Source organism: Humulus lupulus, chromosome 7, assembly GCF_963169125.1.
Source record: "Humulus lupulus chromosome 7, drHumLupu1.1, whole genome shotgun sequence".
NCBI lineage: Eukaryota > Viridiplantae > Streptophyta > Magnoliopsida > Rosales > Cannabaceae > Humulus > Humulus lupulus.
The window spans coordinates 4,004,956-4,028,381 of NC_084799.1; the positions used below are offsets into that span (position 1 = coordinate 4,004,956).

At 31.7% G+C, this 23,426-nt stretch overlaps 3 protein-coding genes across 3 annotated transcripts; all 3 read right to left on the reverse strand.

Annotated features, from left to right (window-relative positions):
* Positions 1 to 6,185: 6,185 nt before the first annotated feature.
* LOC133790383 (uncharacterized) lies at positions 6,186 to 10,572 on the reverse strand. The gene is made up of 7 exons (XM_062227995.1): positions 10,072 to 10,572; positions 9,459 to 9,635; positions 9,217 to 9,360; positions 7,246 to 7,365; positions 7,053 to 7,139; positions 6,468 to 6,911; positions 6,186 to 6,377 (listed from the first exon to the last, which is right to left on the reverse strand). The coding sequence occupies exons 1-6, from the start codon at positions 10,438 to 10,440 to the stop codon at positions 6,471 to 6,473; spliced, it is 1,338 nt and encodes a 445-aa protein (XP_062083979.1). The 5' UTR covers positions 10,441 to 10,572; the 3' UTR covers positions 6,186 to 6,377; positions 6,468 to 6,470.
* A 1,953-nt stretch (positions 10,573 to 12,525) lies between these two features.
* LOC133790384 (glycerol-3-phosphate acyltransferase 9-like) lies at positions 12,526 to 16,637 on the reverse strand. Its single transcript, XM_062227996.1, has 13 exons — positions 16,421 to 16,637; positions 15,651 to 15,797; positions 15,484 to 15,541; positions 15,262 to 15,380; positions 14,851 to 14,950; positions 14,658 to 14,753; positions 14,450 to 14,546; positions 13,971 to 14,058; positions 13,792 to 13,885; positions 13,564 to 13,649; positions 13,190 to 13,309; positions 12,956 to 13,054; positions 12,526 to 12,866 (listed from the first exon to the last, which is right to left on the reverse strand). The coding sequence occupies exons 2-13, from the start codon at positions 15,776 to 15,778 to the stop codon at positions 12,818 to 12,820; spliced, it is 1,134 nt and encodes a 377-aa protein (XP_062083980.1). The 5' UTR covers positions 15,779 to 15,797; positions 16,421 to 16,637; the 3' UTR covers positions 12,526 to 12,817.
* A 3,306-nt stretch (positions 16,638 to 19,943) lies between these two features.
* Positions 19,944 to 22,957, reverse strand: LOC133790385 (transcription factor bHLH130-like). The gene is made up of 6 exons (XM_062227997.1): positions 21,671 to 22,957; positions 21,224 to 21,573; positions 20,963 to 21,136; positions 20,785 to 20,850; positions 20,614 to 20,682; positions 19,944 to 20,506 (listed from the first exon to the last, which is right to left on the reverse strand). The coding sequence occupies exons 1-6, from the start codon at positions 22,233 to 22,235 to the stop codon at positions 20,453 to 20,455; spliced, it is 1,278 nt and encodes a 425-aa protein (XP_062083981.1). The 5' UTR covers positions 22,236 to 22,957; the 3' UTR covers positions 19,944 to 20,452.
* Positions 22,958 to 23,426: the final 469 nt, after the last annotated feature.

Genomic DNA, 23,426 nt, shown 5'->3' on the forward strand with positions numbered 1-23,426 from the left:
CATTTGTTATAAATAGTCTCTTTTATGAAGATAAAAAATGAGAGATTAAAAAATAAGATTATTTTGCTTATTATTTAACTTGTGAGAGAGCTTTGTATAGATTTAGGGTGTGTTTGGTATCAAATTTGGATACAACTTTATGATTATAGATTTTTAAAATATGTGGGATCCGTTAAAATACATGATTGATTGGTAGATTGTATTTAAAAATTAAATACAAATCAGAATTCAGATTTTATGAAGGAAAATATAAGTTTTTTAAAACTCAAAAACAGTTTGCAAACATTGAACCAATCATATTTTCATAACACATGTTTTTAGTCACTAAATTCAGATTTAGAATCTCACTTTTAAAAAATAAAAATATAATTTTCTAATCGTGAACCAATCAGACTCTTAAGCATCAGAATCTCTTTACAATTTGATGGTAATGTATTTCTCATATTTGTTTCAATTTTTAAGGTGGGGTTTATAAGTTTTTTGTGGGTCCCACATGGCATTTTAGAAGTAAATATCAATCTATGTGGATGGTTGAGTTTGATATTATCATAATTCTAAGTCCACTTACCAAATACACTCTAAAGAGATTCTTAGAATTTTTTTTATCTAATAATAACAAATAAAAAAACTATTTTCACAAAAAATTGAATAATTTAAAGAAGTACTATTATAATGTAAAATATATATATAAATAAAAATAAAAGTAGGCAAGTGAAATCATTCTAATTACAATTTACCATTAACCCTTCTATTTTTAATTAACATAATATCAAATCGTTTAAATAGATAAACTAGAATCATCTAGAAATCTCCGAAGTTAGCTTTAATTACCAAATGAAAAAGTTAGTTGAAGTTATAAAATGGTGGTGGGGACAATAGACAAAGACAATAAGTATATGATACATAGTACTACTGGTACTTAGGTAATATTAGGTCTATAGTATAGCCGACTAAAATGAAAAAATAATGATGTTACACATGTTTGACCTTCTTATGCCACTTTCAACGGTGGAGATTAATTAAACACCATCCTTCTCCTAAGATTATGAAAAAGAAAGAACACGATGACATCATTGTCCAAGGGCTTCAATTTTGGGCTTCAACATTCTCCTATGGAGACAGGCCATGCAGGGAGCCGTCCCTAATGGGGCAGGGATTCTCCGCCTAAACGGGGAACGTGGTGGGAACGGAGTGGGGACGGAGTCATTTTCAAACTCTGAATGTTAAACGGTGTAGGGATGAGGATAGCACTCCCCGGCCCGACATGGCTCCGTTTAATTTTTTTTTATTTTCATGCTTATTTATGTGATTTTGTAGCATATTAACAACTTTTTAAATATTTATTTTATTTTATTTTGGACATATTTAATATTTTGAGTAATTAATATAGTATAATATATATTTTAAAATATATATATTAATTTTAAGTAATTTACTTTTGTTTATTTTATTTTTAAATAAATAGGTACTCATGGGAATTCTCCGTCGCACCCCTGACAGGAAGGGAATATGTGAGAATGAGGACAGAGATGAGGATTAAAATAGTTAACAGGAATAATGATAGGAGGAGCACCCCTGCCAGCTCCTCTGCCAATTACCTGTCCCGTTTCCATGGCTGTTCAATTCCTTTCATTATTATTATTATTATTTTGTTTTTATTAGAGAATTTTTGCCGTATAAATGTCAGTCTACATGTAGAAGAAAAAGAAAAAGGAAATGTTTTTTATTTTATAATTATTTATATCTCTTTTATTCTTTTTTTCTTTTCTATTTTTGATTAATGTATCTATTTTAAAACTAATTTAAATTATTTTTAAATAAATTTATACACGGGACTACTCAAGGTATGACACTTGTTTGTTAGCCTAGTCGACATTAATTGCTGTTGATAAAGTAGATAGTAACTAATGCATTGTTTTTGTAGCTTTAACTAAAAATGTTACATTTTATAAATTTTGAGTATTTAACCCAAAGTCCATTCTTTATTAAGTAAGACTAAAGTTGAAATATATATAATCATATTATTATGAACAAAAAATAACTCTACTATATTATATTATATATATTCTTATTATATACTAAGTGGGAATAAGCTCTTCGGTGAAAATATTTTGGCTGACCTTTTGATAGAATTTCAATTAAATCCTTTTTTTTTTCTTTTAGTTTTTTTTACTACTTGCAAAATATTGTAAGTGAATGCTCTATTACACATAAATCCTTTAACTTTTTATTCATCTATCATGGAAAACTTGACTAATTATGCTTCTTAACACTGGGTAATTTTTTTAGTATGCCAACTTTAATAATTCTTACATTTGTATGCCACCAGACATATTTTAGACAAAAATACCCCTCTCATTAACAACTCATTTTTCTATCAACCTCAAACTCTCTCAATCCCTCTCCATTTCTTTATCACTACGGTACCACCACCACCACCACCACCTCCCCACGTTGCCAACGCCATTGACGCCCCCACCTCCCACCTCCCACCACCATTGAAATCACCATTGAAGTCGCCAAATAAAAAATCTATTCCAAAATTTAAATCGAAGGAAAAATTGACCTGAGACATTAACTTATGGATTTTGAACACTTGTGTAAGATTTTTTGGTTTTATTTGGCTTTTTTTTAGATCTAAAACTTAATAAATTACAGAAAAATGATGTTTAACGATGCATATGCGATGGTAGCTTGAAAACATGATTTTAGGCCAAAAAATGATGCATTAACGATAGTGACTTTAAAGCTTGTAAAAGCAATACTTTAGCGATGCATTAACGATGCTTTGGCTAAAATTTGATAAAAACTTTAGTGATGCATAACATTTCACTCGAATGTCAGTTTGAGGAATTTTTTTCATTTCAATTTTAATATTTTTTCAAGATCTACATTCTTGGAATGTTTAAAAATCCAAATTTGTGATGTATGGAACACAAAAGGGTTTTATTACGGAACACAATAATTAAAGTTTGGTCAATCGTAACACAATGCAATTTAAAATCTGGTTAAATATATTTTAATTTAAAATATAATATGTGAGACTCAATACTAAATTATACCAATCAGTGTAATGTAGTGTTGGACATCATCGATACCTTATAGCAGTGTTCAAATATTACTTAGTGTGTAAATTATATACTTATACCAAATTCCTTGTGCTACCCTCGTAAGCAAATAATTCAAAGTTAGAAGTTCATATTTAGTCAAGATTTTTAATACATTGGTAACGAAAGTAAATATTTCTAATAATTATATGTTATAAGGTTAAGATAAGAGGACATTATTATAGTTTAGTCAAAGGGAATAGTTGACAAACTTCCAAGTTATCATTTCCTCCAAACCTTTTTCTTCCAATAAACTCGTTCAATTATTATCTTATTCATTTTTAATTACATATATATATATATATTTTAAAAGATTTTATTATATATGTAAATTATATTTAAAAATACAGCGACACATACTATGGTATAAAAGTCATTTTTTTAATTAATTAGTAAATCACTATGTTACATGTGTCCAAATTAATGTATCAAATATCATATGTGTTATATGATCATTTTTATTTTATTATTATTATTATTTAAAATGTTTGTATTGTATGGAGACATCTTATGAGAGGAATCCACGTGTAAAATTTATATATAAAGCCATATTATATACAATTTCATACCAATTTTTAAAAATCTTTTTTTCTTATTTATTGTCATTTGAATCATATCCACGAATTGTACTTTGTATTGAAGTCGTTTTATAAGATAACGATATCTTGTCCTTTGTTTATTAGTGACTTTTCGTTTAATTTCATCAATAGTATGGAATTACAATTATTATACCAACTTAGTCCTTCAATTTTCAATTTTCAATTTAATCTCTTAATTCTTTTTTTGTCAATGCACAAATTGATATATCTCACTATACCATAAAATTGACATAACCATCCCACAATGACAAAGTTCAAAGTTTTATAATATCTAAATTTGATTTTAAGGAAGAATTATAATTAGTCAAATTTATTAAAGTTTAATTCTTAAAGTTTTTGTTTGCTTTATTTTTTTTTTCTTTTGCTTATAATTTTATTTTATGATATTTTTGTAGGTTGGTTTTTAGTCATTCAGTCAAATTGTGTAACTTTAATAGTGACTCTAAATTAATCATTTTTTATTATTGTTTCTTGAGTAATTAGTGGGAAGATCTCTTTATCTTTACTTTTGTTACAGCTAAGCCCCATTCTTTTTTTTTTGTCATTGAAACCTCCAGATCTTCCGTTCCGTTAGCAAATCTACAATCATGTTCACTTGTCTCCGTTATTAGCCAACATAGTGTCAACGTGGAACCACATGGCCATCTAAGTTAATGCCACATCATAAACATTTAATTTTTTAAAATAAAAAATTAATTAAAATATTTAAATTAATTAAAAATAAAAAAAATTATTTAATTTAAAAAAAAAATTATTCACCAATCAAAACCCTAATTTTCTTCTCTTCTATTATCTTCCCTTGTTCTTCTTCTTTTTCCTCTGTCAAACCCAGATCTCAAAGCCCATCATTGTCAATCTTCAAACCTAGTTCAACAAATACCAAACTAAAAAATTTCAAACTGAGTTCAATCAAATACTTGCAAAATCACATATGCTTCAGAGTGCAAAGAAGAGCTTGGAATGACTTAGTGGGCTATGCGATTTGGGACTCTTCTTGCGCCTGAAATGGGTCTGAGATGGTCGGCCAGAAATGGGTGGTGGAGGCAAGGGTTTTGCGGTGGAGCTCTCATGGCTTGGGGTCGTGCGCCTGGGGTGGTTTTCTTGGGGCCTCTCGAGAGGACGCACGGGACGGTAGTGTGTTGGCGCTAGGCTTGGAAACGACGAGGAAAGGAAGATTGTGACTACACAGTCTTAGAATCATCACACTTGACCTTTCTCAGGCGATGTGGGATTGCATAACTTTTACCCGATCTTTCCCTCTGCGGATCACGGGATTACACAGTTGAAGAGTGCTTAAATGGATTGATGGGTACTACCTATGTCAACAAGATGCATCTTCTTTTCGGTAGCCCATCACTTAAGAACTCCAAAGTTAAGTGTGCTTGGCCTGGAGTAATCTAATGATGGGTGACCTCCTAGGAAGTTTTCCCAGGAAGCGTGCGAGTGAGGACAAAACACGTTGGAAAGACTCGTGTTGGTTTGTAGGGTCAGTCGTCATTCCAGGAAGCAACCATAGTGATGTGGGGCATCACAAAGATGGTCGGAGATGGTCGACCTGAGAGAAAGGAAGAAGGGAGGGAAAGAAAAGGGTTTCGCGTTGGGCTTGGAAACGGCGAGGCAAAGGTGGAGGCGAGGGGAGGACAAAGAAGAGGAAGGAAAGAAGAAGAGGAAGAAGAAGGAGAAGAATGGGGAAGAAAGATAGAAAAATTAGAGATTTAGTTTTAATTTTTAATTTTATTTTAGATTATAAATTAATATTAATATTTTTGTTTTTAATATATATTTTTAGTTTTTAAGTAATTTTTTTTAATTTTAATTAATTTTTTTAAAATTAAAATGACTTTTATTTATTTTTAATTTATAATAATTAAAAAATTATGACGTGTCATTGCTATTTAAAACATGGTCCAATAAATTATAGACACGTGTATCTACGTTGGCATTTAATAGCTACAACAAACATAAATCTTAGATTTGTTAACAAAACGGAGATTAAGATGTTTCAACGGCGAAAAAAAAGATAAGGGTTTAAGTGTAGCAAACGGTAAAGATAAGAGATTTTTCTGCTAATTAATCTTGTTACTTTATATGTTATTGATATAAATTCCTCATTATTATTATCTAATTGATCATAATATTTTGATAAGTTAGATATTAGAGAATATTACAAATTTATTGTTCAATTTTCTATGAGTGTTTTTTGACGCACATTTTGATTATTTTTCAATAAAAATCTTAAAAAAAACTTCAATCCTTAGTCTCGTCCTCATACAATTGTCCTCTAAAAGCGTGTCGTTTATCCTTAATATTGTCGTTTCCAGTTTAGTCTTACAGTTGCCATTATTGAACGAACTACTTTTTTAAGGATCATCAAGCGAGACTATATTTATTGTCGTTTTTGTAGTGCTGTCACTTTCACTAGCAGTTGTGGTCACTATTTTCAGTCTTTTTCATGGAAGCTTACCAAACCATAACGCTGTTATGAAAACACAATTATATTATGATGAGAAATTTCTACCATTAAATATAGCTTTGATTAAGACGACTAAGTAAACCACATTAACATAATCTCACTGACATCTAAACTAACACCTATACATAAATAAATATATAACGAAAACGAGGAGGCTTCCAAATGCAACTTGGGCATGCAATGTGTTCCCAATTGAACCTACAAAAGCCCAGAAAAAACCAGAAACATGTTAGAAACTCAGGACAGTTTATATGAACATAAACAATGTTAAAGAATAAAAGTACTCACTAACTAAACCCATCTCTTGTGTGTGGTTGTAGTTTCCTTGTGTGCCGATACATGAGGTCTTCTACTCCTTTTGGTTTCTCCACTTGATGACAACAACGGCCTTTGTTTCAAAGAAGAGAATGTGTCTGATTTACGGTTCATGGACAACTCCTTGAGAGGGCTTACTGATCGAGATTTCGAGTGCTTGTCTTTTGTTCTCACAATGGAGAGTTTTGCTGGCACTGATCTTTGTTGTCTTGTCGAATGAAAATCGAAACTTGGAGGAGGGATCTCTGGAGTTTTAGGAACCGGTGACTCTGCTCGGTCTGAATCAGAAGATGAAGAAGGACTAGTGGTATTGTCCAGGTCGTAAAGTAGGTTGTCTGTCAATGGTGGAATGTGTATACTAGGTGACTCTGAGGAAGAAGAGAAAGATGGCCTACGAAGTCTGGTAAGACTCACCACCTGTTCTTACAATGTCGGGTTCAAAAGACAATACCAGCAAAAATCCATGAGAGAGACATAATTCCAAACTATGAAACCATGTATACTAAGATTAAGATAGTAAGATGGGAAAAGTTTACTTAGGTGAAGTTTCTGTTATACCTTTTGTTCGAGGATTATCATGTCCTTCTTCAGTCGAGTAATCATAGTGTTCTTCCTCTTAATAATGTCTTCCAGTTCTGATATTCTCTGTTATGCAGGAAAATCAGATCTTAAAATGAATAAAGAGAGAAAAGTGATGAAAAGACCGAAAAATGCAAAAAAGTTTTTCAAAGGAATGAAAATAGAAGAGTACCTTTGAGCCAGCTACATCAGATGAGTGCAGTAAAGTGGTAAGCTCTTTTATGGTGGCATCCTTGTCTTCACAATCCTTCTTCAGATTGTAAGTGTCTTGTTCTATAGCTAAGTTGTTCAGCTGTATAATGATGCACAAAATGAGATCAAGAAAGAACCAACATTGACACTTGCACATAGGGTTGTGCAGAAACGATTCGATCCAATAACAAACCGACCGATCCAATGTCAACCGACCGCTAAAAATTGGACATCCAATCATGATTGGATTGGATCAGATGACATTTTTAAAAATCCAATATTGAATCGGTCGGTTCTTGGATGACATGTAAATCCAATGGATCCAACCGACCGATCCAATCCAATAATGATCCAATACCATCCAATTAATATTCAGATAAAAAATACATTATATATATTTTTTAAAGTTAAAATATATTATATTTTATTACATTTACTGTATTTTTATTATTTGGATGAGTAATTAGTGTTTTTATAATTGAAATAATATTTTTTTTAAAAAAAAAAATCAGCCTAAATAAAAGTTTTAAAATATCGGATGGATCCGATCCGATCCAACGAATAACCAATGGATGCATCCAATGGATGGAACCGAACCGATCCAATCATCCATTGGATCGGATCGGATCAGTTGGTTCAAGATGATTGGATCGGATCGGTTCCAAAAATCCAACATCTAATTGGATGATTGGATCAGATCGGATGGGCTTAAAAACATTGAATGTCATCCAATGAACACCCCTACTTGCACATATCCATGTGAACAAATTCTAGTACAGCAATTGTTATAATACTCAGGGTTTGATCAAACTGATATGGAGAGAGTTATCCATATGCACATTCTCAGTTGGTTATAAATTTGGGCAAACATGTTCTAGGCAGTTACCAACTTGATTGAAGTAAAACCAATTTTATTTTTATCTATATGGTTTTTTTTTTATATAATCTAACATAATGATTAAAGGAAGTGGAGCATACTTATATTTCAGACATATTTAGTGTTAAAATATGTGTGTAAATAAAATAATAAATGAAAAAAATTATGAATTATTGGTTTAGTATTTGAAAATAATTTTACAAATTCAAATTCATTAAGTAGGACCCATTGAAAAAATTTGATTGGTTATGTGTTCAAAAAAGTTAAAATCTCATTTTCAAAAATACTCAACCAACCCATCATAAAAATTGAAAATACTATTTTGTTGTTTTCTCTGTATTCTCATTATTGTGTGTAGAAAAAACTAACTAAATCAAAAAATTTAAAATAGTGTCCAAACAAAATTGTCAAATCATAAGATTTCAAACTAATATTTAGCAACTGATTGCTATTCTATTGGATCCAATTTTATGTTTTTAAATACTTATAATTAGTGTGATCCATTATAATTAGTGATTGGTAGTTTGTTTTTTAAAATCAAATTCAAATCTGTATTCTATTAAAGAAAATTGAAAATGAGAAAAACTCAAAAACTTGTTTTCTTATTTTTGTGAAATTATTTTTCAAAATCTCACATATTTAGCTTTTGTTATATTTTCAAATTTAATAACAATCACAGATTCAGTTTTTCATAACTCAAAAACAATTTACTGATATTGAATCGATCATATTTTCATAAACATATTTTTAGTCACTAAATTCAGATTTTCATTTCAGAATCTCAATTTTAAAAGATACAGTCTTCTAATTGCGAACCTATTAAAAATTATTATTTTCAAACCGAGAACCAACCAACCCCATTCTCTTCAATATTGTAAAATGAATGATAGAATTCCCATATTTCCAAAAGATCATTTTGAAGTAAAGAAGTGATCAAACAATAAATAAAAAACAAACATGTTCACATCAAAAAATCTATGCTCCTATTACAGATCTGAGGTTTCATCAGTCAGTTTAAATTTCTATTAAAGATCTATCTAAATGACATAATTAACAACATCAAAAAAACCTCACCTGGATTTCAGCAGCAGATGTGACACTGGAAGCCCAGTCTGATAAATCAGACATTCGGCGCTCCTCTTGCTCAGCAACATTAGTGAGAGACATCTTATACTGGAGAATCTCATCTCCACTGCTGCCTTTACTGAAAGAATTGCCCTGTTTGTTCACAAATCATAAGAAACATTCACAATTTGAAAATTTCAAAATAGACCAAGAAAAGTCTAACTGGCAATGGAGTGAATTGTTCTTCTTACTCCCAGCTTGTTAAACAGGGTATGATGTTGATCACAGAGTGAACAACCACAAGAGACAAGCTTGTTTTTGTCAGAGCCAAAAACTTCAATGTCCCCAGCTCCTGAGTAGTCCTTGACATTGCTCAGCTGCTCACACAAACTGTCCAACTTTTGTTGCATGCTTGATAAAACTTGATCCTGCACACATTGTTACTCTAAAAATTCAAAAACTTGTATTCAAAAATTGAGTTCTCTCTCTCTCTCTCTCTCCATTAGTGTTTAGCCAAATAGAACAAACATGTTCTTTTTCACATAAAAGACAAGAACAGTTTAGACCCTTTTGTCTCAAATTAATTTGAATGTTTCAAAATAACTCGTATTAAATCAAGAGTAACCGTAGATTAGAACAAACCCAGCTACTAATACAAGTCTCAATTAAAAAACACTTCTTTAAATCATAATCAAACGAAAACCCATAAAAACAGAGTGATTATTGATTACGAAGAAAATAAAAAGGATCTCAATTAAAAATCTTTTCATTATATCGGAATCAAACGAACACCCATAAAAACAGAGTCATCATTGAATACGAAAGAAGTTTTCTTTCTAAGAACCAAGAAAAAGAGCAACGAACCCTAAATTCCACTGATTTTTTGAGCTGAAAAATGAGACCATTCTTCTTGGACTCAGCAACAGCAACCCCAATGACAGCAACAATGAGGAAGCGTTGAACGGGGCTAAAGAGCTCCCAGGCCACGGCTTCATCCGGGAGCAAGCCACCCTTTATGGCTCCAGCCGAGCTGGCCTCGTCGGCGTTGAGGAGCCGTCCTTGGAGTGAAACCCGGGCGAGTCGTCGAGCCGCGGGGACAGGAGGGGTCGGCGCGATGAAGGAGCTGGAGAGGCGGCGAGTGGAGGTGGAGGAGGGCGTGAATGGGGTTAGAGAGACGAGAGGTGGAGCGGAGTTGAAGCCGAAGAAGAGGTCGTCGGCTTCTTGTTCTTCCATGGCATAAACAAGAGAGTGAGTGTTATTGAGTAGAAGAGAACTCTGTTTTTAAGGTTTTTTTTTTTGTTTGTTTTTTTTTTTTTTGAGATTACAAATTCAAAAAAAGTGTAGAAAAGAGGGAAAATAATGTAATGTAAGAGACGTTACGAGGCAGAGTTGTCAACGTTATAATACATATACATACAATAACATATTCTTCCTTCCTTCCATAATAATCGATATTTAATATAATTTTTTTTTTATAGCAATCTCATTTATAATTTATCATTATAAAATAAAGACTCAAAATCATCCCTAACACCAATTTTTGCAAAGATCATCGGTCAAAAATACAACTCCGTTCTTGTATAGATTGAATAACATTTTTGAAGTCGTTCTACAACAAATAAATTTTAACTTTCTCTTTATGACATATCTTCACTTAATCTAAACACGCTATCAGTTCTACCGTAAAGGGTGATTAAAGATTTAATTTTTAACAATTTTTATATTTTAATTATATGTTTTTTAAGCAAGTCATTTTAATAAAAAAATTGTTCTTTATTGTTATTATTATAAGGGATATTTGTGGTGTAATTATTTATTTTATTATGTTTGTTGCACTTAAGTATTAAGTTATTTTTTTAGCAGTGAAAGTATTTTTTATCTATGTTGTGGTGCAGTTTAGTACAACCGTCAATTCTAAGAGAAAACAAACATGTTTTGGTAAAAGTACCTAAGTTATAAGTAAATTTCAAGCCATGGTGGCAGATTTAACGACGAAATAAACAATTGTACTAGACTGCACCAAAACATAAACCAAAACATAGAGAAAATATACTTTCGTCGCTAAAAAAAATAACTTAGTTACTTAATTACTGTATATTTTATTAAGGAAAAAAGTTTTGAGATTAGGTGATTGTTCTTTCTTGATTTTTTCCCTTATAAGACTCACAATCCATATAGTATTATGGAATAATAATCTTCTTGATATTCCTTTTATAAAAAAGAATAAAAAAAATTGTATTATGAGAAAGACAACTTTTATGGAGGGTGATTTTACTAAAATCACGAGATGGAAGGATATTATGTTATCAATGACGAAAGATTTTTTTTCTTTACACAATTACATGTTTCTTTCTAAAAATATTCTAATTTTAAAAACAGTAGAAAATCAATATATTTTTTTTTATAAAGATAAATGAGATATAATTATATATTATAAACACCAAATTTTTTTAAGGATATAAAACTCATATTTCTTAGTTGGTTTATGATATAATCATTAATGAATAATAGTAATTAATGTTTAAATATTATATATTTGTTTACTAATTAAGTGAAAACTTGTTTAATCATTAAGTATTTTTATAGGGTTTATATTTTTATAGACCTTATATTTTTTTCTTATTACCTGTTTAGACTTTGTATATAAAAAAATTTAGTTTTGGACTCAACACAATTGTTAAGCAGAATGATTTTATTTTTGTTCTGAATTGTTAATTTGGTGAATTATTTGTAATTTTAGTTCATAAAACTTTGATTAAAATCGGGTTTAGAGTTTTATTATAACTATTTTACAAAACAAAAGATCCAAAAAGTAATTTGTAAAAACATAAGGTCCAAACAGTTAATGAGACCCTTTTTTATATATATAAGCAAAGAGAGAGTAGATGCAAAAATGAAAGTTCGTAAAAGAAAATGAAAAAATTATACAAGTTGTTTGACCTTGACATGTTAAAAAAAAAACTCATTTTTCACGGGTGCAATTTCCTTCCTCTTTCCCATGCTCAGCCGCCGACCACCCCAAACAGCTGTCGTCGGCCGCTCCCTCTTTGACACACACCACCCAAGAACGGCATGAGACGCTCGCACATCCATGGTTCCCGTCAATCTGCGTCGCCATTGTCGTGAAATTTACCGGACGTAGAAATCACATGTAGAGTTCAATTGTTTTTTTTTCCTTGTATTACTCAAGGCACAAGTGGGGTGTGCTAATTAACAGAGAATAGTATGAAGGGTTTTCAATTGAAACTCAATGTTTCACACTATCATATCACTCAATTTCATTTGGTTATGAACTTAATAAATTGGACTCATCATCGGTTAAGCAAACCACAAAAGAGCCAACTCTTCAGCCTCATTCAAACACTCTAGTTCAACAACAACAACAACGGAAAGGGTAATATTAGCTCTAGTATCATCATACAATTGACCAATGCCACACTGTTATACCATTCTACACAGAAGGAAATAACATTATTTTACCTCTTTTTCTCAAAGATCCTTTACTTCAACAACTCCATGCCCAGACCAAAACCCCAAAGAGTGAATTCAAACAAAACTATTTACATGGTACACACAATAATTGGACGAGGTGACCTACTTATTTTTCGCTTCACCTTTCCTCCAAGCGTCGTAGCACTGTATCCGCAAAGCTTTGTTGCCTACACATACAGAAAACAATGAGCAATAATCCATCAATTGTTGATCGAGCGAGGGAGAGAAAGAGAGAGAGAGAGGAACGTTGATTTACTTTCGCTCTCTGTGCTTTGGACTAGGGCGAGAGTGCTTCAGATATCCATCCCAAGGAACCTTCTTAAGACCTGCCCGAGCAGATATTATGTCCCGCACTCTGCACAAAACAAAAAAGCACGAAAGGGTTTAAACAACAAAATCATCTTTTCTTTTGAAGATAATATTATGTTCCAATCAAAGCACATACATGCATGATTATTAGGAAGGAAAAAGGAAGAAATTATTCATTCACCTCTCAGCAAACTCAATGGGAGTCTCCCCTGGCCTAAGATTTTGGGGCTCCAAGTACCACACATCACATACTACAGCCCACGACGTCATAAGCCGCAGCAGATGCTTTGTGAACGACTGCCTGCAAATTGCAAATAAGACCATCTTCTTAAATGTGCCCCTGACAATGTTTTCTTTAGCATAATATTGAATATCAAAATCAACATGATAAACGGTTGACTGTGTCTAAATAAATTCCATGTAGAGAACAGGTGCATCCGAATTTTTAAAAATAAAAGAGAGAGAGTGATTGAACAAGTATTAATAGTTTGCAAATTGCAAATGCATAACTATCATTAGATGTCAAGATCAGTATTTTTATAATCAACTCCTTACATTCTGCTATTCCAAAAAGCATCAACGAAAATTTTATTGTACTTGATTGCAACTGGGCAAACTGAACATCCGAGCTCAAACGCACCCTAAACAAACATTATAAACAAATTAGAAAGCTTATCAAATAACTAACAACTGCCCACAACATGAAGTTCAAAACTGTCACAAAGTCTACATCGATTACTAAACTTAAAACATGCGACACCCAAAAGAAACACAATTACCTACCTTCTTGAACATAACAGTATAGTGGTTATTTACACAAGTTCCTTCAGGAAATATAAGAAGAGGGTTATCAGCACCCTGCACGTGATCCCTTAATCTGAAAAGAAAAGGTAAAAAGCCATATTACAACAATATGAACAGTTTTACAGGATAAAATTATATTTATAAAACTTTATACTTACTTCTTTGCTACAATTTCACGGTCCTTTGACTCTGTGCGATTGAACCAAATACAGCCCACACTCTCCAAAATAGTGCTTTGCAATAGTCCTTTACAAGGAGTACAAAAGAGAAGACTAAATTATTACATGAGATTTGACGTTGGCAAAAGGAAAATGTGAAATTTAGTCACAAAAGCTGCTATTGGCAACAAGAAGAAAAAGTGGTACTTATAAGTCTAAACTAATATAAATGAAAACAAAAAAGACTCAAAACGAAGCCGTGAACTTTGATGTTTTTGTGAAAGATTTCACCTCTATAACTGAATACTATAGCAAGTTGAGTGGATTAAACCTGTCAACCCAATTTTCAATATATAGAAGCCTCTCTCCTAGTAGTATACTTTTGTCACTCCGAAACAGAAGTTTGTAGAGCACATAAATCTTCAATACTGGACTCCTAAACCAAATCAAATAAGTGTCTGCTTAGCAAAGAAACATACCAACCCATCCAGCATGCTTCTGCATTATGACCGCAAATGCAGTCATTTGTTCTAAGATGATGAAATCAATCATGGAAGTATGATTGGCCACAAAAACCTGCACAAAAGCATGACAACAAAGATCAAGACACAGATTTAAAAAATTCACTGAAAAAGTAAATACAGAAACAACAGTCCATGTCTAAACGAATAAAATTAGTCACGAAACCTGATTAGGCCGCATACTAGGTCGTGGTCCGTGATATCTGACCACTCCAGTCCAAGATGCAACAAAGAAGGCACAAATTAACTCCACCAAACACCTCTGGATAGTGGATAGAAATGAAAACAATGAGGTAAGCTAAATATAGTAGACAAGAGACACAATTTCACAAAGACACTAATGAAATGAAAATATTCACCTCTAACTTTTTCCTCAACCTATCATGCCCTTTCAATAGAATGTGCACTGGCATGTATGAAGACAGGAAAATTATCCACCCTATCGTCAACACTAGAACCCTGTACCACCATGAAATAAGCTCATAAAAAACAACACCCCCAAAGTCCATAAGCAAATACAATTATAAAACCAATGCAGTTCATACTAAACAAGACTAATGCTGCAGTATTTTACAGATGTATATAGAAAGACATAAATATATTTATTTATATGTATATACAACAGCAAAATTCTGTCACAAACCAAAGTGATAAACATTAACAATATTGTCACAGCCTTACATAATGGTATAAATTCAAAATTTAGGTACGATAGCACCAATGCATGAAAATCTTCAGATTTCTGAACAAACCACCGTAGAAATTCTAACCTTACGGGAAAGAGAATGAAATAGCGAATGAATACTCCAAAACACCATAGGGGAAACAAATAAATATTCCAATTCCATGGCTCCGGAGGAATTGACTTGAAGCATCGTGTAAATGAGTCCTGTTTATTCAACATTTTAAAGAAAAAAAAATCAATCTTCTTAATTCAGAGAAACTCATAAAAAAATACATACCCAAATTGAAACCAAAATGATAATACTTACATCCACAATGGCACCGGCGGCCTCAGTTAGAGTCGGCGAAATATCAAGCAAATCACGACTAGCAAATAAAAGTTTAATTGGAGCACATAAGTTAATGACTCATTCCAAGTTAATTTTTCTCAAGAAACAAACAGAACATACAAGAAAGATGAGAGAAAGAGATTTACAGGCAAAGCTTGCCAATAGGTTCCGGCTGGATGGAGGTTCCAGAAGGGAGGTAGTCTTCAATATTGGGCCGATCCAAATCCAATTCGGAGATTGAAGGTTTGAGCTTTCCAGTACTAGTGGTATTCATCTTTACAGCTTCTCTGGGCCTGTTTGACAGTGTTTCCAAAATATGAGAACAGAAAAAAAAAGTGTTTATTGTTTTTAGAGAACCAAAGGTGTTTGACAAATGTTTTCTAAGAACAGTTCTTTCAGATCAAAAGACATTTTTATATAGAAGAAAATAAATTGTTCCATTTCTTTGTATATATTAATATCAGAGAAATAGTCAATTCAAACGGAGGTCTAACAAGGAAACAATCAGAATTCAATACACGCACGCCTCTCATTCCATGAACACAATCAATTCAACGAGTATATTTAAAAATATCGATACAAGCAAAACATCTCAATACCAGAAATGCTGGATTTTGTCTAAATTGTTTCATATACGTGTAAAAAGGATGGATCTTTACATTCATTTTACATATGTATCATTTTTCAAAGCAAAAGAAGCTAAATTTCATAATCCTTTAAGCATAAATATACTATTCAAATAGATAATCGTATAGTTCCATTCGGGGAATCAACTCCACCAAAAATTAACTTCATTTTTCCGATATAGAATGCTACCCCCAAGATTCCAACTTTCCTATATACAAGAATTTAAGCTAAGCGCTGCATGTCTAATATTTCTAATCAAAACATGCATAGAGTAACAAGCATAAGATACCTGGCAGCGTTAAGGGGCAGAAAACCGGCGAAGTGGGTTCGCCGGAGGACCCAAATGAGGCGGCGGTGGAGAGAAATTTGGGATTTTGTATGAGTCTGAGAAAGAAAGAATAGATTTGCGGTTTGCCGAGGATGGTTTATCGGAGTAGAGACTGTATAGTGAGTCGAAAAGATATTTAGAGAGGAGCTGTGGGATTTGGATTTCGGAATTGGATTTTGAGAAAAGCGTTTTCAATTTTTGTGTTAGTTTTAGAATTGAGATTTAAAAATGAGTAACGTTTTCAGATTTATAAAGTCGTATTCGGATTGTAAATCAATCAACATTTTGGATTTTGTAATTATCTTTAGACTTCATAATTTTATTTTATTTTTGTGTAATTAAGTGTCAAAAACATATTTTAACAAAAGTATTACTCTAATATTGTTTTAAAAAATATACCAAATTTGACGCAAAATATAACATAGTAAAATTTGACCCAACAATAAATATTAATTTTTTATTTAACATATTGCTACTAATTTATTAATGAATAATTAATGACTAAGCATATTACTTTTTTATTTATTTTTTTACAAAATAAATAAAAAATAATGAATTACTGACTTTTCTTTTAATTTGTATATTGTGCATGGTAATACAATTGCAAATATTGAATCAAATATAGCATTGATTTATTTTTTGCGCTAAATTTAACACAAAATTTATATATTGCATTAATGATGATCTTAGTCCTCGTATTGTATTTAAATTTCCCATTAAATTTGAAAAGTTTTTTACACTAATACTCTACTTTTTTTTTGTTATTTGTCAACCTAATATTTATAAATCATTTGTCAATCAAATTCTTAAATTTTTAAAAAACAGTAGTAAATAAATTTTATTAGTTATAATTTGTGAGCTTCTTAATTTTATATATCCCACAATTTACTAGAAATAAAATTAAGTAAATTACTAAATAAGCAAAATATATTACCACTAATACTGCCTATATGTTTGGTTAAAATATTTTTTAATATGATTATCATTAAAGAAATATTAGAAATAAATGTGCAATAGTTAACGTATGAAGAGATAAGAGATAAAGTAAATTGGTGAAGTGATCGAAATTTTGAGAAGAAAATTAATTTAATACTACTTTAGGCTAATTTATAGCTAAATTTAGTTTAGTGTTATAGTTCAATCAATCATAAGGAAAAAAATATAAAAACTACAAGGGTTGATTTAGATATAATTTTTTCAAGAAGTGGATTTATATATAATTTATAATTTCAAAAATGTTAAATGTGCGGGAACCTACTAATAAATGTAAGTAGTTTTAAATTTTTTGAAAAATACATACAATTATTTATAGAAATTGAACACAGTGTTCTCATTTTCTCTATATTTTTATGTTTTATTAAAAAAAAAACTAACCATCACAGATTTCAAAAAGGTTTAATTTTAAAACAAAATTTTCATAAAAATTCAAAATAATGTTTTGAAAGTAAGACAATCGGCTTATCAAAGTATCGAAAATCAATGTCTTGGGCCTGTAGTATTGAAACGAAGTACCCAACCCAAAACAAGGCCTATTATGGAGCCTATTGTCAGACTAAGGCCCAATAAGTAGATAGAAGTGGGCCCAAAATGAGATGATAGAATAGAAGAAGGCCCAATTCACCCCCACACGTGAAGAGGAAATGAATTGATAAAAACACAAACTTTTCTCTCCTTTTTAAACATGTGACACCTACTTTAAAAACTTAATCCAAAGTTTTTTTTTTTGTTGAGAAAGGGATCCAAAGTATCTTTCAATATATATATATATATATATATATATATATTTTATGCCTCATTTGATTTTTTAAAAAATTAAATAATAAAAATATTTTTTTTTACAATGTCACTTTTGCAAAACATCCTTCTTTCTTTTATCATTTCATTTTGCAAAATTACCTTTCAATTTGGAAATTATTTTACAAAAAATTATATGTATAAAAGTAAAAAAAAAATTATTGTGCAAAATGACTATAAAAAGTAAAAAAAATTATTTTGCCAAATACCATAAATTTATGGAACAAAGAAACCACCCTAATAATGTTGCCATTAATAAATATAAAAAAAAGGAAGCAAACAAATAGGAAGGTCCCCACTACAATAAAGAAAAAAAGAAGAGATTTTATTTGTAGGTATGTGATACCCACTACTAGGCACTTTCTCTATCACACATCCTACTTACACCCCATTGAATTAAGCCCTAGTGAGTCACCAAGAAAGCCCAAGCATTAATAATCAAAGGGGTATTGTGCCCTTCCTAACCTATAGACCTACTAGTGACGTGGCACTTGTCATTTCACAAGAAGCACTGCTAAGAGATATTATTGGTGCCCAACACAACAAGTAGGTGGCATACTGCTATTGGTATAATTTAATATCGGGTCTCACTTATTTAAATTTAATAAGTATAATGGAATATCGCTAACTAATCATGAGGTATCATCTCATCTGGTGTTGGACACCTTAAGGTGCCAAATAGCAATACTCTTTCGTAAGGGTATGATGACATTGTTCATGACGTGGCACTCACTTCCTTTGAATAGTGACCTTACAAAAGGGATGTAACATCTATACCCTTATGCTTATTTATATTCACTTCACTACAAAATAAAGCCAAAAAGAAGCTTTCATTTCTTCCTTAATCTCATTTTTCTTTTTGTTCATTTCCAATTTACAACCTAAAAGCCCAAAAACTATATGAGGTTGCCCTTGCTATTCACTTTGTTTAATTAAAAAGAAAAAGTATTTACATCCATTATTTTATAATAATAAAAAGAAAGGTATCAATTTTACAATGTTTGGAATGAATGGTATGTCATAATTTTGAATGAAAAAAAATAGAAATCATAAAAATATATAAAGGGCTATTGTGTAGTAAAGGTGTCACTTTAACCCCTATTAAAATAATATTTTCTATTTTCAACATGTAAATTATAATTATAACAAGCATTCCATTAATTTTAAAAAAAATACTGAATAATTTACGATATCAAAATCATAATCCAAATAATTTATTTTACACGCTTATATAAAAAACAAATAAACGTCCAACTAATTATTTAAAATTTGATTTGAACACTATATAGATTATTCAAAATTTCTTAAAAATCAGTGAAATACCTTCTATAAGTATAACATACATCACTATATAAAAGAGTTTGTTTCTCCACATATATTTCACTAACAAGTGACACCCTTATTCTAAAATTTCCCAATATAGGATTTTTATTCTATAATAAAAAAAATTAAATATTTTGTAAAAATCTAAAAAAAATGAAAAAGAGTTTGCCCCAAATGGGAACCATTGTCTATGGCTAAGCACTAATAACTTATTATGCTATACAAAATCAGTAACAATTATACAATTTCCTTATTTCATTTATAGAAACAATAACTCTAAAAACACACCCCATACAATATCACATTCTCATTTAATGATTTGGGCAACTTACTCCACTCCACTCACTCAGTCACTTTCTCTATACACTAAAAAAGAAAGCTTTTTTATTTTATTTTCACTGTGCAACATGCATACCATGAAACTAAATAAGTAAAAAAAATGAAGGCTTTAGTTTAGTGGCAATGATAGAAAAATAAATGCTATTCAACTAGGCTGAGTTACAGAACTGAAAACAGCACATGTTACATGGTGTTATTGGCTACAACCACAATATAATATGTAAAAAATAATATATATATATATATACTATTACTATACACCTTCAATTTCTATTTTGAGTCATTAAAATATTTGGGGTCTGGTCAGATTCTACACAGTACCTTTTCTTTTTCATTTTCAGCCTCTCAAACTCAAACCCACTTCAAATCTAATAATAATAATAATAATAATAATAAATAAAGAGCTAGCTCATTATTATCATCATTTTGTTTTCTTCTTTTTCAAAAGACAATCTCAGAGCTCTTTTACCCAAACTTCCATGATTCTCTCTCTGTACATAACAACACACAACCAAAGTCACTTCCAGAGCTTTTGTGTTATTGCTGGTGCTTGTTTGAACACGTACACTTGGCACGATCATCAGAAAGTGTCTGAAGATCATAACCAAAAAGAAAATCTTACTTTAGATTGAAAAAAATAATCAGCATTTAATACATACATATATACTAACACATATTTTAATCTCTTTTTTTTTTACCTGTACTTGGCTCTGTAGATCTTTAATGTACTCAACTGCCAGATCTAACATGTCGGCTGTGTTTGTTTGCTGTTAAAAAATTCAATGAAGACATTTACTGTATCAGTATATGATCATCAAGCTCTACAGACTGATAAAAATGGTGTTAATGAAGGTGTTGATCTCATTAACCTTTTCCATGTTGGGTACAAGCTCTTGTAGTTTTCTCATTCTTTCACTGATTTTGGTTCTTCTTACCTGAAAATGAACTCAACGTACGTACATTTCATGTCATTATATAAATATATATATATTTGTAAATTTATAATGATTATTAAAAGTGATTATTAAAATATGTATAATAAAGTACCCTCTCAGCTATGCTTCTAGGGTGAGTGGCGCAGCCTCGCTTAGCTCGAATCTTACATGGAACAGAATCTTGAAACTGTAAGAACTTTTCAATGGCTGCCATTTCTGATGATGTTTTGGGCAGACTCAAGTGATGGGCTAGCATGGTGGGAGGTCTAGTTCCAGTCTCCATGCTCTGAAAAATCAGTAAATAATTCATTTTAATTTGACTTAAAAAAGAAAACCATTGATCATGGTTAAGAAAACTAATCTATATACGTACCTGAGTTTCTGATGCATTACTGTTCAACCCGGAAAATGGTTTCTCATCTTCTTCTCTGAGCCGTTTCAAACCAGTGATGTTATCAGATATAATAGCAGTGTCATCCCAAGAACCCATTGGAAAATTTGAGACGAAATTACTATTGCTATGACCTTCACCAAAAGCTTCAGTGCTGGGGTCTTGAATGGCTGCCACCAAGGTTTTGTCATCGATGAGTTCATCTAAGTGATGACTCATTAGACCAGCCCCAGATGAGAAATTCTTTAACTTGTTTGACGAAGAAAAAGTTGCATCTTCGTTAGTACTGGTAGTGGCTCCGTAACTCCCCATGCCTCTCATTGCAGCCAAGCCTTGAAAAAGATAAAAATTCCACTTTATTATTCGTTCAGACAAAAGAACAAACACATAACGAACAAAGCTTTTTTTTTTTTTTTAAAAGTAACTTACTTTCGATATCAATACTGGCAAAAAGTCCAGCAGGAGAGCTGCTGTGTCTGATAAGGTTGGAGTTATTGACACCGCCGGTTCTCATCGCCGGGAAATGATTCACATAAGCAGAAGCTTCGTTACTCGAAGCCAAGTTCTGAATAGGTAAAGGTGGCTTTGACTGACTCTGGTAAAAGCTCGGCGAAGCAGAGGAATAGCTACTCAAATTTGTCGGTTGTTGCGGCGGTTGTGGCGGGAGAACCGCCCCTGCGACGCCACCAGCTGGCTCGTTACTCATCGCCGTTGAAGTTACGAATTGGGCTGTCTCAGACGACAACTTCTGAGGTGTCGTTTCGGCTAAACCACCAAGACTTCCGCCTCCGTCGTCACCAGCTCCGCCGTCATCACTGTTCATAAACCGAGCAAAAATTCGCTCCGTTTCAGGGCTCGATGGCCGATTAAAGAACTGTTGACAGAACTCTCTGTCGAGTATGTTCGTGAAATACGAGCTCGGAGCCGACCGATAACGCATCAAGCCGGAGGAGGAGCCCATTTGTTGTTGAGGGTGATGGAGATCAGACTCCATTGATTCCTGTTCCTTCTTCAACTTTTCTTCTGTTTTCTCTCTAATTTTCTCACTCTTTCTGGGTTTATCTTTCTTCCTGTTCTACCTACCTACCGATCAGAACAAATTAAAAATGAAAAAAAAAAAAAAATTCAGAGAAGTGGACGTGATTGTTTCAGGTGAATTTTGTGGATCTTGTACGAGCTAACAAAAACCCCCCAATCAGTATTCTTCTCTTTTTAGTTGGCTGAAAATAGCTCTAGACTCGTGAAAAAGAAAACAGAGGACTGAAAAAGACTCGACTTTTACAAGAAAAATTTTCCGGGAAAATCACAGAAACTGTAACACAAAAAAAATCTAACAACCACCCTTTTCTCTAATACAAAATCTGAATCAGCCCACCTAACCAGATTACACAATACTAAACCAGAAACCATGAACAGAACATATCCAAAACCAAAGCCAAAACCAAAACCAACACCAAAGAACCTCTCTCTCTCTCTCTCTAGACTTTCTCCCTCCACAACCTGAAATTCTCTCTCTACGGTTGCAGAGTGGTGAGTTGGTGGTGATGGTGGTGGCGATAGTGTCAGTGGTGTGGTGTTCTTCAAGCTTTGATGACAGACACAGTGATGAAAGAGAAGCTAAAATCTTTTATATTTTGGAAAAAATAATAATAATAATAATAATGATAAAAATACAATTTTTATTTCTAAATTTTCCGAAACATGAGCAGTTGAGCTAATTGGAAAGAGGCCAGAAATCTAGTCCCCCAGATTTGGCATGTTTTTTTATTTCATAAAATAAATAATATGACAATAATACCCTCGTCGAACTCCTTAATAACGAAAGTAACTTTGCTTTTTAACAAAAAAAAATTAGGAAAAAAATGATTGAGTTGGACACATGTCAATTATTGTGTGAAGAATAACATTAGATAATAAGTTTGGTGGTGTTTTTGTGATGTAAAAACATATAAGGTTGTTTTCACATACTCAATTTTGACTCCCACTTTCTCTCTTTCTTTGGACCACTTCAAATATTTTAACTCATCTCATCTCATGAATATAATTAATTTTAGTTATTAATATAATGTTAATGAGAGTATATATTAATGTAGGAAAAAGATTTTGGATGCAGGACCACAATTTTTCTATAACGTACTATTTAGGTTTCTAAATTTTATTTTGTATCAAATTCGTTTTTTCTTTA